Source organism: Siniperca chuatsi, linkage group LG2 (genome assembly GCF_020085105.1).
Source record: "Siniperca chuatsi isolate FFG_IHB_CAS linkage group LG2, ASM2008510v1, whole genome shotgun sequence".
NCBI classification, from domain to species: Eukaryota; Metazoa; Chordata; class Actinopteri; order Centrarchiformes; family Sinipercidae; genus Siniperca; species Siniperca chuatsi.
Window position 1 is genome coordinate 35074108 of NC_058043.1, and position 13539 is coordinate 35087646.

General features: G+C 46.0%; 1 protein-coding gene across 1 annotated transcript; it reads right to left on the reverse strand.

The window, feature by feature from the left end:
* Window positions 1-654: 654 nt before the first annotated feature.
* si:ch211-112f3.4 (EF-hand and coiled-coil domain-containing protein 1) lies at window positions 655-8821 on the reverse strand. The gene is made up of 9 exons (XM_044217914.1): window positions 7969-8821; window positions 6113-6554; window positions 5885-6019; window positions 3451-3530; window positions 2769-2904; window positions 2534-2687; window positions 1784-1900; window positions 1124-1193; window positions 655-1025 (listed from the first exon to the last, which is right to left on the reverse strand). The coding sequence occupies exons 1-9, from the start codon at window positions 8567-8569 to the stop codon at window positions 856-858; spliced, it is 1905 nt and encodes a 634-aa protein (XP_044073849.1). The 5' UTR covers window positions 8570-8821; the 3' UTR covers window positions 655-855.
* Window positions 8822-13539: the final 4718 nt, after the last annotated feature.

Below are 13539 nucleotides of genomic sequence, written 5' to 3' on the forward strand. Positions count from 1 at the left end.
TGATGTGGTGAATATGTCAGCACACAGTTGCTTATTTACACATCCAGCAGTTACAGAGCAACATTAGCATTCATTTGGAGTGATGTTCCTGGCCACCTGATGAATGTAAGTCACTCTCTGTGTTTGTATATAAAGATGGCCGACGCGTCTCCACTTCCTCCCACTGTACTAAATGAAGGCTAAATATCCGGATACGGGAGCACTGGTGATGTCATTTGGAGCCAGAGTCTGCGCAGTAGTGATCCGAGGAGGCGGAGCCCAGTCATCACACTATGGCGGGCTAGCTGACTTCTCCTTGACTGTTTCTCAACAGTTTCAATACTTCGCATCTTAATTGCTGCAGATGCTAAAATCCTTCTGGCCAGCAGTCAGTGATGCAGAACTAGTGGCTGTACTACAGTACTTACTTAATTTAAGTAGAAGCACAGTAGAATGATTTCTTTTTACCTTTATATTTTCTAAAATAAAAAATAATTAGTAACTGCTAGCTACCGATCACCTGCTTTTTTCCACATAGCTAACGTTAGACTGCGTGTTGTCTTAGCTCGCTAGCTAACGTTAATAAAGTCTGCTGTGAAATATCATTTTGACCTCCAACAATGATGTTGAACACAGGATTATGTTTCATCATGTCAGCGCTCTGTGTAACAACTCTTACAGAGGGTTTGGATACAAATATTTAATCATTGAAATGAAAAAAAAAATACAAAATAGAACACAAAGAGATTGAATAAAGTAAATAAAATGAATCTTTAAATACATTGAATCAGTTTCAAAATCTGGGATACACACAGATACACAACTGTGAAACTTGCATGGTGCAGACGAGCCAAAGGTAAAACAGCAGGAGCTTATTTAGCAGGAGATGAGCAGAGAGCTGCCGCTGCTGGCTTGACACCCTGAAGACGGAACCGGGAGTTTCTCTCTGCTCTCTCCTGCTTCATCATCCCCTCCGTTTCCAAGGAGATCCCTGGAGGACAGCCGGACACAGAGGGCGTCAGCTACCTGCAGGACCTGAGACGGACCTGGATGGGGACATTTCAAAGTAACAGGAAAAGTTAAGCAATGAGCAACACTAAAACATGAACAGCTTGGACAACTGGAAGATTTGGAGCAGACCGACCGTCTCCACTCCTGCTGCACACATCCAGAGTATCCATCACAATCTTCCCCAGGACCCTGCGGGACACGTTCTAGAGTGAGACAGAGACACGTTTTACTCTACTGCACTGGTTTTCTTCAGTTATCTCACACATTGTTGGTTCATTTATATATTTTACACAATGTATTCATATGTTGATTTATTTCATAATGTCATCCAAAATATTTATTTAATACTGAGCGCTTCGGTGTTCATAGAACAAGACATAAAGTTTCATCATATCCACTCATCTTAGATACATTCCTGTGTTTTATTGTCATTATTCCTGTATACAATGTCTCGTTTCAAAATAAAGTAGCATTTAAGAAAAAATATGAAATAATAGATATTGAATAGTAGCTCACAAATAAACAAAATAAAAGAATGGAATTAATAATACAGCTGTTTTTCTCTGTAACATCACCGTGAGGAAAGCGCAGCGTCTGAGACATTACAGTGCCAGAGAAGGAAGAAACGCATGTGTACATATTAACCCTGATACACTAAAAACTCCAATAAACTTAAATAAAAACACAAATTGTGCACGTCCATGTGGAGGAATAAACAGTAGGTGGCAGTGAAGAGCCGCGTGCGTGTGCCTGAGGGGAAGGGTGTGAGCGTGTGTCTCCTGTGTGTGTGAACCTTGTTGCGTAGCTGCAGCAGCAGTGTGAGAGCATCTGTGAGTCTCTCCTCCAGAAAAGACAGACGTGTCTTTTCTTTCTCCTCCAGCCTTGTCTTGTCCTCCTCTTCCTCAGGCCTCTGGCAAACAGGTGGAAGAACAAATCTCATAAACTATGTCTGCAGTATCAGAGCCAGATGAGTCAACATTAAGCAGCTTCTAAGATTTCTGGAGCTTGTGTGGAACTCTGGACACTGTGTCGGTTCCCTCTGTGTTTGACTTGAGCGGGTGAGCAACTTTACATACAGCACAAGTGATTCCAATACGTTCTCTGTTGAAAACAAATCGTCAGTCAGCGAAGGAGTTAGAAGGAGTTTTAGTTCTACAAACATTTCTGTGACGCAGAAACATGAATCAAACCTCAAAGGTAGAAGCCAACGAGACAGACTCAAGTTATTAGCCAGGGCACGTGACTGCATCTTCCTTCTGCAGACCTTTTCACTGGGCAACAGTCGGACCTGAAGCTACCCAGCTAAATGAACCATTATGTGAAACACTTAGGCTCTTTAATGGCGAGATACAATCTGACAAGCACTGCTGGAAGGGAACGACAGTTTTAACGGGAGTTGTTTTTCCTGACATTTGTCTTTGACTAGTCCACGACCCAGACTTGTTTCTTACCTAATCTGACATTATGCCTCCAGAGCTTGTTAAATAACTTGAATCCATTCAACATCTTAACCAAGTTCCTCCCCATCATCTCTCTCTCCCACCTTTTCTTTTTCAAAGCCTCTGCTTCCCTCTGGTTGCTCTGGGTTTTGTCCCCTCCTGCTGCAGCGCCCCCTGCTGTCCTTTAAAGTGCTGCTGAGGTTTTTATCATGCAGGGGACTCTGAGAGAACAGCTGGTGGACCACATGGTTCTGACATCTGGAAGAAGAAAAGAAGTGACATTTGGAGTGGGAAAACGAGTACACAGTGGTGGTGTATGTGTGTTGGATGTTAGCTGACCCTTTGCCACAGCCGTGCAGTCGGCCGATGTGCTTCTTCACCTCCAGCAGGCTGCACTGTCCTTCCTCCCTCACCCCCCTGTCGTCCTCCTCTTCATCAGAGGCAGCTCTGCCCTCCACTGCTCTCTGCAGACACTCTGCAAACAGTAGAGGTAGTTACTTTACTGGCTCACTGGCATTTCAGTGGTTAAGACTCCACACATGTGAGAAATGGTGTTAACTTTAATGTTCTGCGTGCCCTGTAGACCATCGCAGGAAAAAGACCAGGTGTAACCGATAACACTGAAAACCACTGCCCTCCGTTTAGGGGAGCTGGATCCTGGTGTTTCACCTGTGCTCTTCCTGCTCCTGTTCAGTTAGAACCACAGGCTGTATAAAAACATGGACGTAGTGTCCGTGACGTCACCCACAGAAGAGCCGCTGTGAAGCTCAAAGTGGGCGGCTCCCAGTGGCTCCGGCCGTCGCCATCTTGGCAGTCCCTGACTCCAAAAATGGGCAAAGAGGTGGAGGTGGAGCTGGAGCGGCAGAATGAAGCCACCTAGCGGCAATAGTGGCCATTCGATGAACTGCAGATTTTGGCACTTCCTGTTGGCTTCATTTTTCTCCCCCGAGGTTGCTGCTTGGTTAGAACACACTACCGATCCCTAATTGCTCAGTGATTCATCAGTTTTCCAGTCACTCACCTGTCTTGCTGCAGGCGTCTTCTGCTCCGATTGGGTGCATTTGTTGACGGGTGGGTTCAGGGACGCAGGTGCAGCAGGATCTGAGGGTGGTAACGGTAGAGAACATATTGGCAATCAGCTAATACAGCAGACAGAGGCTCCCTCATTTGTGGATTTGTATGTGGGTTATGTGGGTGGTATGTACTTTAGTCACTGCCTTGGACCTGTCTAACGAAGGCTTTCCTCTTTCCTCTCTGCTAGCACAGACTAAAGCTTTTTACGTAACACATCCCAGCTACTGACAACACACACATACAGTCACACAGGGAACACGTGGTGATGTTTCAGATCATAGTGCAATACGGCTGTGTCTTTATTATGCAATCTCAAAATAAGTTTGAGAGCAAAACTATCCACACTAAATTTGTGATTAAAAATGTCATCCAAAAGTTTTTATTGCAAATCCAAAATGTTGAGCTGAAATCTCGGGGGTGGGACCTACGAAAGACCAGTCTGGATCGGAGTGACAGCTTGGCAACATCCACTGTAAGTAAAGGCGAAAAGGGAGTTTTGAAGTCCGTGGAGAAGACGGAGCGGGAGCAAAGAAAATCAATGCCATCTTTGTAATAGCAAACACAATGCTGTGTTTGAACTGGTGCATGCAGTCTGCTTTTTGACTGCGGTCAAGTGAGCCGCTGTTTGGATTTTGATGCGCGATCACAAATTTGTGAGTGTGGATAGTTTTGCTCTCAAATCTATTTTTTGATTGCGTAATAAAGACACAAACGTGACTCCACAGGATCAGAGTACAACACATTTATGTCTGTCGAGATGGTCACTAGGTCAGATTTAGGTTATCATGGTTTTCAAGAGACTTGTCAGACTACATGTGGAACCCCTGACCAGTTTTACTGTTACTGGCAGCGTTTCATGATTTACATGACGTGCAAAGGAGAGGCCAGAGAAAGACTTCTGGGATCAGGTATGTCAACAGCCATGGTGCCTGAAGTGTCACAGAGCATGTTGTAGACTTGCCAGTCTTTCCATCAGGGCCTCATGAGGCATCCTAGACGTAGAATCTCTTGTCTTCCACATGACACACTGCATGAGATAAAACGACACATTGTTGAGCCGGAGGCTCTTTTTTGGCCCTGAGACCCTCTGTTGGATCAGGACATCCAGGCTGATATTGTGTTGTCTGATCACAGCTTTAAGAGAGACCACCCTGTGATGGAGAGGTCCTAGGTTTAGACCTTGAAACATACACTGGGTGCTGTTGAAGTGTCCTTAAGCAAGACACTGAACTGTTATTTGCTCACCCACTGTAAGCTAAGAGAACTGTCTAGATGCAGTTGGGTTCTATTCTCACCGGGTCTTGATCTAAAATACAACGATTGCATTCAAACCCGGCATGGATAGGTTCACAACTTCTCAAATCTGTCTTAAAACAATAGTCTGGTGAAAGGTTTTGCTTGCTGTAATCATTCCTCCTATTCATACTGGCCGTTAAAAGCTCCCTGCCTTCCGAACATGCTTTCAACGTAAGAGATGGGAGACAAAATCCACCATCCTGGTTTTGTGGGAAAATATATTCCAAAGTTTATCTTTAGTTAATATGAGGCTTCAACAGTCTGAGTTACACAAACCAAGTAGGTATCAGTCTTTTTAGTACAAAATTCCTGATTCCGAAAATTCCTTACAATCCTTCCACTGCAGGTCTGCAAGGAAACAGTGGAAACACAGGGGAGGGAAATGTATTCTAAAAAAGACTGCTATTTTGGAAGATATCCTCTTGATTTGTCTAACTCAGACTCCAGCAGCTACAGAGTCACATGACGCTTCATCAGGAGGCGTGTCTGTGTCTCCTGATGGACGTCAGTCCGGTCTTCTCTCTGTCAGCTCTGTGTTTGGTCTCCAGCAGCTGCTGAGGGAAACATCTGGCTCTTCAGCAGCTAGATGCTCCGCTATGTTCAGCGGCTGCTCTCTGACTGCGTCTGGCTGCTGTCTGCTGCTGAGCGGCTCGAGTTCAGCTGAAAACAGCTCCCTACAGGTCGATGAGCGGTGAGAACCAAAAGAGTAAAGTTGTGTAAAACCAAAACAATGAGCTGAAAGACGCCCATAACATAGTGTAGCGATGACACCTACAAGTGACACCTTTCACATTTCACACAGTCATTTGATTCATTGCTAATACAGAAATGTGTCAAATGTTTCTGTGACAGCCATCAGATCAGGTTCTCTCTAAAGCAAATGAAGTGAATCTAAAGACATGCTGCTCACTGTGGAGGGTTGGAAAGAAAGACTCTGTTAAACATTCATGCAGTGGTGCTTGTTGAACGTTAACCCCACCTACTTTCAGTGCATTGAATTTCAAATCAGTAGAGCAGAGAGGCAAATGATGTGTAAATGGATGCACTTCCCTCCACTCACTCCAGACCACACACAGTGTTTGCACCTGTACTGGTGTAGTTCAGCCTCCAGCTGGGAGATCCTGGACTGGAGCTGCGGCACAGACTGAGCCTGCTCCTGGATCATCCGAACCCTCTGAAGCCCCGAGCTCAGAGCCTCCCTGGCCTCCTCCGCCCGCCTCCTGATGGAGATCATCCAAGATCATCAAACCATTCATCTAATATCTATCCATTCCTCCATTCAAACTTCGTTCAGTTAACTTAAAAAGTCCAACCTGATCTGAGCGTTCTCTTTCCTCAGTGCAGACTCCACCCCCTGAAGCTTGCGCACCGCCTGGTACGCCCACCGCAGCTCCTCCTCCAGACACTCATTAAATTTGATGGCCTCCTCCAGCTGCCCGTCACGTGAGGAGCGGATCAGCTTCAGCTCCCTCAGGAGGGGGTCCCTGATGTCCCGTCTCCTCGCCACCCTCCTCGCCCCGTCTCCTCCAGCACCACTGCACTGTCCTTTAATTCTGTGTGTCGGTACCAGTTTCCCCTGTATGAGGGTGATGGACGTTGTGGGAGTTGAAACTGTAGAGTTGAAGCTGGACGGAGGAGGGCGGGTGCGGCTCCTGTCCCGTCGGAGTGCCACCTCCAGGGCCAGGCAGCGAGCGTCGCTCCCCTGCAGCGCCGAGCGGAGGTCCTCCACCAGCTCCCTCAGAGCTGCTACCTCATCTGGAGAAGAAGAAGAAGAAGAAGAAGAAGAAGAAGAAGAAGAAGAAGAAGAAGAAGAAGAGGAGGAAGAAACTGTCAAACTTGTGGTGAAAGTGAAACCAAGTAACTGCTCACTTCAAGTATTTATGGATCCTTTTTTTGATCCAATTACAGGAACGCAGAACAGAATTTCAGTTTAAATGCAAATGAATTTTCTGTCCTCTGAAGTCGAATCAGACTACAATACTTCACTCGTCTTAATCTAAAAACTCTGACAGACTGCAGACTGTACAGGACTCAGCTGCTCGGCTGTAAACCAGGACCGAGAGGTGCGACCACATCACACCTGGTTCAGCCTCTTTACATCGGCTCCCTGTTGGTTTCAGGATTGATTTTAAGATCTTGTTGATTACTTTTAAGGCTCTTCATGGCTCCAGACTATATTTTAGACCTTGTAATCCCTTATGAACCTTCACGTAGTCTGAGATCTTCGGGCAGGGGTCTCCTGTCTGTTCCTGAGTCCAGGATGGAAACTAAGGGGGACAGAGCTTTGGCCATCAGGGCCCCGAGGCTCTGGAACAACCTGCCCGAAGACATCAGGCTGTCTGAGTCAGAGTCTTCGTTTAAGTCTCTTCTCAAAACACATTTTTACCTGAAAGCAGATCCTGATTTTACCTGAACTGGCTGTTTATTTTATTGCTTTAAAAAAAAAGTATTTTATCATTCACTGTGGTATTTTATTTCTCTCTCTGAGAAGCACTTTGTACTTTGTTTTGATAAGTGCTCTATAAATACAGTTTTATTATTAATAATAATAATTATTAATACTAAGTACATTTACTCAAGTTCTGCACTACTGTAAGACTGAGGTACTTGTACTTTACTTGAGTATTTCCATTTTATGCTATACTTTATATTTGTACTACCCTTTTTAGAGAGAGATATTACATTTATTTGACACCTATAGTTATTAGAGATCTTAAGCTGATGTACTGTCACTGATGACACTACCCGACAGTGTATAAACCAGTTCAGCCACTACAACAGCTTACACATCACAAACAATAATCCAATAATATAACATGTCATACTGCAGTATAACACTCACAGGGCCTGCTTTTCTGCAATGACTTCTTTTACTCAAGCAACCTTTTGAATGCAGGAATTGTCCTGGGAGTATTTGTTCAGTGTGGCATTGCTACTTTCTCCTCTGGAAAGGATCTGAATCTTTCTCCGTTGTTGTTTTTGGAGACTGTCAAAGAGTCGGCAGTGGTGGAAAGCACTGTACTATCTGTTTTACAGTCTGCTGTCCAGCCTGATTTCTCAGCTTCCTGTCGGGCAGAGTGGTGAAGTAGGTTGTTAACTACTCTGGGACCCCTCGATGATCACAGGAGGCATTAAAATGCAAAAACACATAAACCTGCTGGTACAGTACCTGACTCGCGGTCTCCTGCGGTTCGACCTTTAACTGATCTGTTCACGGGCCCATTCTGATCCCTCGTCAGATCAAAACTCACACATTTTCTCCGTCTGACCCGCGGCCACCGGAGCCGGATCTGTCGCTCCACCAGCTCCGTGTCCTCAGTAACGGGCAGGCGCCAGGCACACTCCCCGGTGCCTCTACGAGCACTGCGCACACGGAAATACCCACAGAGCCGCGAGTGGAAGTCTTTAAAGGACAGCTGGCAGGGCAGCCCAGAACACACATTCCTAAACTCTTCATCCTCTTCATGTGTTTCCCCATCTCCAGTCCCTTCCTTTGCTTTCTTCGTTCTCTTTCCTCCGGCGAGTCCCAGCACGACGCACAGCGCGGTGAAATCCTCCGCCGACACCGTATCGTTCCGGTTGGGGTAGGCCAGGTGGTGGAAGACCTCCTGTAGGTACTGGTCTATTCCAGTGGCCAGGACGACGATTTCGCTGTCCACGCCGGGATCGGGGCAGTGGTGATGGGCCAGGGCGCTCCGAAGCCACTCGCTTTTACGCGCTGCTCGCGGCGACGGCTGGGCGCGCGACAGGACCAACGCAGGGCGCTCCATGACTGCACATAAACTCGGGGTTTCCTCCAGATGTGTCCAAATACAAATCAGACTACGGGAATCATCGGATGTGATTTCAAAGCCAGACTAAAGCACGTCCAGGTGTGGCTTGACGCTGTGTAACTCCCTGGAAACCTCACCTTGGATTCCTTCCCGGCGCATCAGATCTGATCCCCTCGGGTGAGACTAGTCCCATTGCACCGACTCCGCCCTTTCGTGTGCACCGTGTGTGTGTGTGTGTGGTTGGGTGTGTGTGTGGTTGGGTGTGTGTGTGTGACTGTACCAGTAAGGTGCTTTCACCGCTTACAGTGAAGTACGCAAGAAAGTAGCCAATGTTGGTTGTGTGCTTTCACATGTCATCTTCATCATATTTCAGGCCATATCTACATACAGCCGCCAGCTGACAGCAGCAGCAGCAGCAGGAAGTGTGTCGGTGTGGAGTCCAGCCTGAGCCTGCAGAGCAGCTTCAGGGCTGCTGGAGTCTGAGGAGCTCTGCTGGAGGACAACACCTCCTCCACACGGTGTTCCCTCAGTTATATATCCAGCCTTTATTTAAGCAGCTCGTCTCTGAGGTCACACACACCTGAGTGCAGCAGGTAGAGACACCTGCTAAAGGACAGACGTCTCCACACAGATCTGAAGGTTTATATTATGTCATCTGGTCTGATGGAAACCTGGTCTGGGCCGAAACCTTCCACAGGTGTGACGCTGGGCTGAGGTCAGGTGACTGTAAAGGCCGTCCATCCATCCTCACCACACCGCTCAGCGGTTCTCCACTCTTTTCTTCAGCTTCTTCCTTTCGTCTGTCCCCGTCTGGTATCTCACAGTGCTCCTCCGCGGGGATTTCTCTTAGTTGAGTTTGTCTGATAAATGATCAGATTCATACATGCATGTCATACAAGTGAGTTTGCGAGTTTTTGAGGTAAATGGTGTCACCTGCAGACACTTACTCAACGTTCAGCTAAGAGGTTCTGTCCTCGGCTGATGCAGAGACCCTAATTCATCCAGACCTGATGCATGTAACGTTTTGTTGTCTGGCCTGCTGCACACCACTGCTGACAGGCTTCAGATGGTTCATGATGCTGCAGCCAGGATCTTAAACCAGGAAATGTGCCCTTACTCCACCAGTTTTAGCTTCCCTTCATTGGCGGCCTGCTCCCTGTGTTCTGATGACTTATAAAACTTCATATGTCTCTGATCTCATTAAACCTCATATCCCATCCCATCATGCTCTCTGCTCTCAGAGTACAGGCCTCCTGTCTGTCCCCAGAGTTAAACAGAAGTCTGGCTGCAGGGCCTTTTCCTGTGTGCCCCCTCCTCAGGAATGACCTCCCTGCTCCCATCAGACAGTCTGACTCTGTTTAAATCGACTTTCAGTCAGTACTTATCCTTCCACACTTCAGGCCTGTTACCTGTTACCACTTTACTTCCGATGGGTCGGCCTCAGTCCCCCCCTCCCTCGCCTTGCCCCCTCCCTCGCCCTCGCCCTCTTTAGTGGCACCTGTCATCCAGTGACAGAAACAAACCACAACTAGAAGAGAGCACTCAGCAGAGTTCAGATCTCCGCCAGGCCGGTATCACCAAACGGCGTATGAATAACATGCCAATGTCTTTCAAGTCCTTTCACGTGTTATCACAACGTGTCATTTCACTCCACTTAGTCTCTACTGACGTGTATGGTGCAGAGACGGCATGTCATTGTACATGTCATAGAGAAAAAACATGGTGATGTAGTTTAAAGAGCGACAAAGTCCTCGTAGGGACGAGGTCGGGGGGATGGACGGGTCAAACACAGGAGCCTCACGTCCTGCGTCACACAGGGTCGCGTGCCTGACGCTCGTCCTCGTTCTTTTTAGGATAAGCAGCCAAACTGTGACCTAAAGAGTTAAACCCACAGGAGAGCTCACGCCTCGCTGGGACTTCAAACGGAGATGATTTTTTATTTTTCGATTTACGAAGATACACTAAGATTTTCGCTCCTTGTAACGGTGCTTGACTTCCCTGCAGACTTTCAAATGACTTTTACCAGACTGTCAGTAAATTCTCAAACTGACCATCATAACGTTACACCGTATATATGTAACGTTACAATGAAATAGTGCTAAAATGTATTGACAATTGGACTAAATTATGTCCAACAACAAAAGTGTCCTCAGATGGGGGGGTCTGTATATCAGTGTAGTAGCTTACGAGGCATGTACATAGGTGTGATCACGGAGCTCGCCGAAGCGTGCACTGCTACGTCCTGCAAAACCACGCCCATCCGGGTGAAACACCAAGTTTTTAGGGAGTCCCGTTTGTGTATTTTAACTTACGCCACATACGTAACTTAACTTACATACGTACATAACGTAACTGACGTAACTAACTTACCTACTGACCATGGCCAGTTAAGAGGAGTCAGCAGTCAATGGCGGTTATAAAACAGATCAGTAAATAAAGTAGGTTTTTAAAAATTGTGAATCACCACAACCATGACAGGTCCTTGAGCATACAGTCAAAAACGTGCACAGAAAATAATGGACAGATACACACACACACACACACACACACACTCAAACCAAACGCATGATATCAATCCAGAGGGAGTCACGGTGGGTTTCAGTTTGCACCTTTAGCAGAATGAAGCGTAAGTGGATCTGACTCACCGCCTGTGTGGCAGCAACAATAAAAAAGGGGAAATGACTCCTGCTACTCTGACTGCAGCCGCCCACTGCTCTCGCTAACATCAGGCGCATGCACCTTCACCTGAAGTCAACAGGGAATTTGTTTCCAGGAAACTGAGCGACTCCCAGCGGAAATACCTTTCCCCACCCTGACCACCACTTGTCACACACCTGACAGCCCAAACAAAGAGAGCGTCTTCATTACACTCACCTAGGCATGAGTAGACCATACCACACACATTACACATGAATCACACTCCACTGCTGCACTTAACTAGCATTACACATGGAAACCTATTCAGTACTAGTGCCAAAACTGTTTGTCCATTGGCAGAAAATGTATCAATTAAACATTAAACATCATTTATCAAGCAAAAACCCCAAGCTTCAGCGGGTTTCAGCTTCTCAACTGTGAGGATCTGCTGCTTTTATGTGAGTATACTGTCAATTCAGTTTCTTCACACACGGCATTAAACCAAAGACAAAACGAGAGCTGAGATGCATGTAACTATAGTCAAGCAAATAAGTCCAGCAACTACTAATAGGATTTGCACACACATACTGTATATTCCAACATTCTCCTTTAATTTACTCTCTCTGTGTTTGCATACTGAAGAAGGCATAGCTGAAATATGCTTTTTCCTCCCCTGTTAAACATGGAAACAGAATTAAAAGAGAATTCTGATAGATCTGGGGGTGCAAAACAGACCACACGAAATTTTCTTGCACAGTTAGATGAGAAGATCAATACCACTCTCATATGTGTCCATTAAATGAATGATGAAGCTATACATCCTGCAGGTTAGCTTAGCTTAGCATAAAGACTGGAAACAGCTAGCCTGGCTCTGTCCAAAGGTAACAAAACCCACCTACCAGCACCTCTGAAGATCCCCGATTAACACGCTATATCTCGTTGGTTTGTGTAAAAACGACATGTTGTGGTTTTACGACGGGATATGTGCTGGACTGTGTCTTTGGCCATACGCAGTGACTTCCTGGAGTCTTGTCATCACCATGAGGTTGCCAGGCAACCAGCAGAGACTTCTCATCTGACTCCGAGAGAAAGCAAACAAGCATATTTCCCGAAATGTTGAACAATTCCTTTAAGTAAATATACAAAATCTGAAAAAATATTAGAAGTCTACAGACTTTTTTGATGGCTAATCAAAATGTCTCAAGGAGTTTGGGAATTAGGACTCATGATGTCAGTATTTTTAAAATCCTAGCTAGCCCTGGCTGCATTCCACTATCCATAACCAGCCACACAAATCAAAAATGAAAGCTGTTTTCTGTCCATGAATGGAAATGTGCAGACCAGCAAAGAAGAAAGAAGCACACATGTACCTGTCTCGCCTCTAATAACAAACGTGGAGCCGTATAAAGAACAATTCAAAGTGAATCGCCTGCACTACTGAAGAGGAGAACGTCTAGACCATACTTTTACCTTTGCATACCACACACTAATGTCCTGGCCAGCAGATGAGTCATCTGAACCCAAATGAGCGCAGAGAGAGAAAGCAGCACTAATCTGAAAATGGCTGAACTGCAGCGCTCACAGTGACTCCTCCTTGGGAAAGGTGTGAGTGAACCGTTTCAGTGTGTGCCACTTAAGGCTTCAAATATTGTACTTCCCCAAGACAAGCAAATGTATTCTCTCAAATGCATACAAATTGTCCTGAAGACATAAAAAGACACATATCACCTGTTTCCCAGACATGTGGAGGCAGGCACAGCGCAGCTCAGGTCCTCTGGCTGTGTCTTGCAAACTAGGTTTTTCCTTCCAGGCTGCCGGGGAACAATCTGTGATAACGCAGTCAAGGTCAAGGTATGCACTGCAGCCACAGAGACACACACATTCTTTTCTTTTACTGGTCAATGAAAACTACTGTATACCCCTCACTTGATGGTCATCATACAGCAAACAGGCTGCTTCTGGTAGAAACCATCTAAAGTTTTGGAAAGACTTTCTCTTACCTATAGACTAGTGGGAAGGCACCCGCAATCTTGAGATACCCCCTTACTGGAAGTAGAACAAAGCACAATGATGATAGTCATGTTCTCCCACATGTGAAATGGATTCTTGTATTAAAGTATATTTTACTGCAACAGTGGTTCAAGATATTGTGACACACCCCATAAATAAAAGAAGGGCAAAATAAAGCCATGCCCAATGGGAGATGGTGCACCTGAGCTCATGACTCTGCCGGATTCAACAATACATGACATGTAACTGTAGCAGCTCCGAGGTCTGCATTAAGGAATGTATGGCATGTTCCAAGCAAAATGAAATGGGTGTACACGGCA

Excerpts from the sequence above, each read along its gene's own strand:
- si:ch211-112f3.4 (XM_044217914.1), bottom strand. The coding sequence starts at position 8,569 with ATGGAGCGCCCTGCGTTGGTCCTGTCGCGCGCCCAGCCGTCGCCGCGA. Across the intron at positions 1,901-2,533 it reads GAGGCTTTGAAAAAGAAAAG|AGGCCTGAGGAAGAGGAGGA; the intron begins GTGGGAGAGAGA and ends CCTGTTTGCCAG. Across the intron at positions 1,194-1,783 it reads TGCTGCAGCTACGCAACAAG|AACGTGTCCCGCAGGGTCCT; the intron begins GTTCACACACAC and ends GTCTCACTCTAG.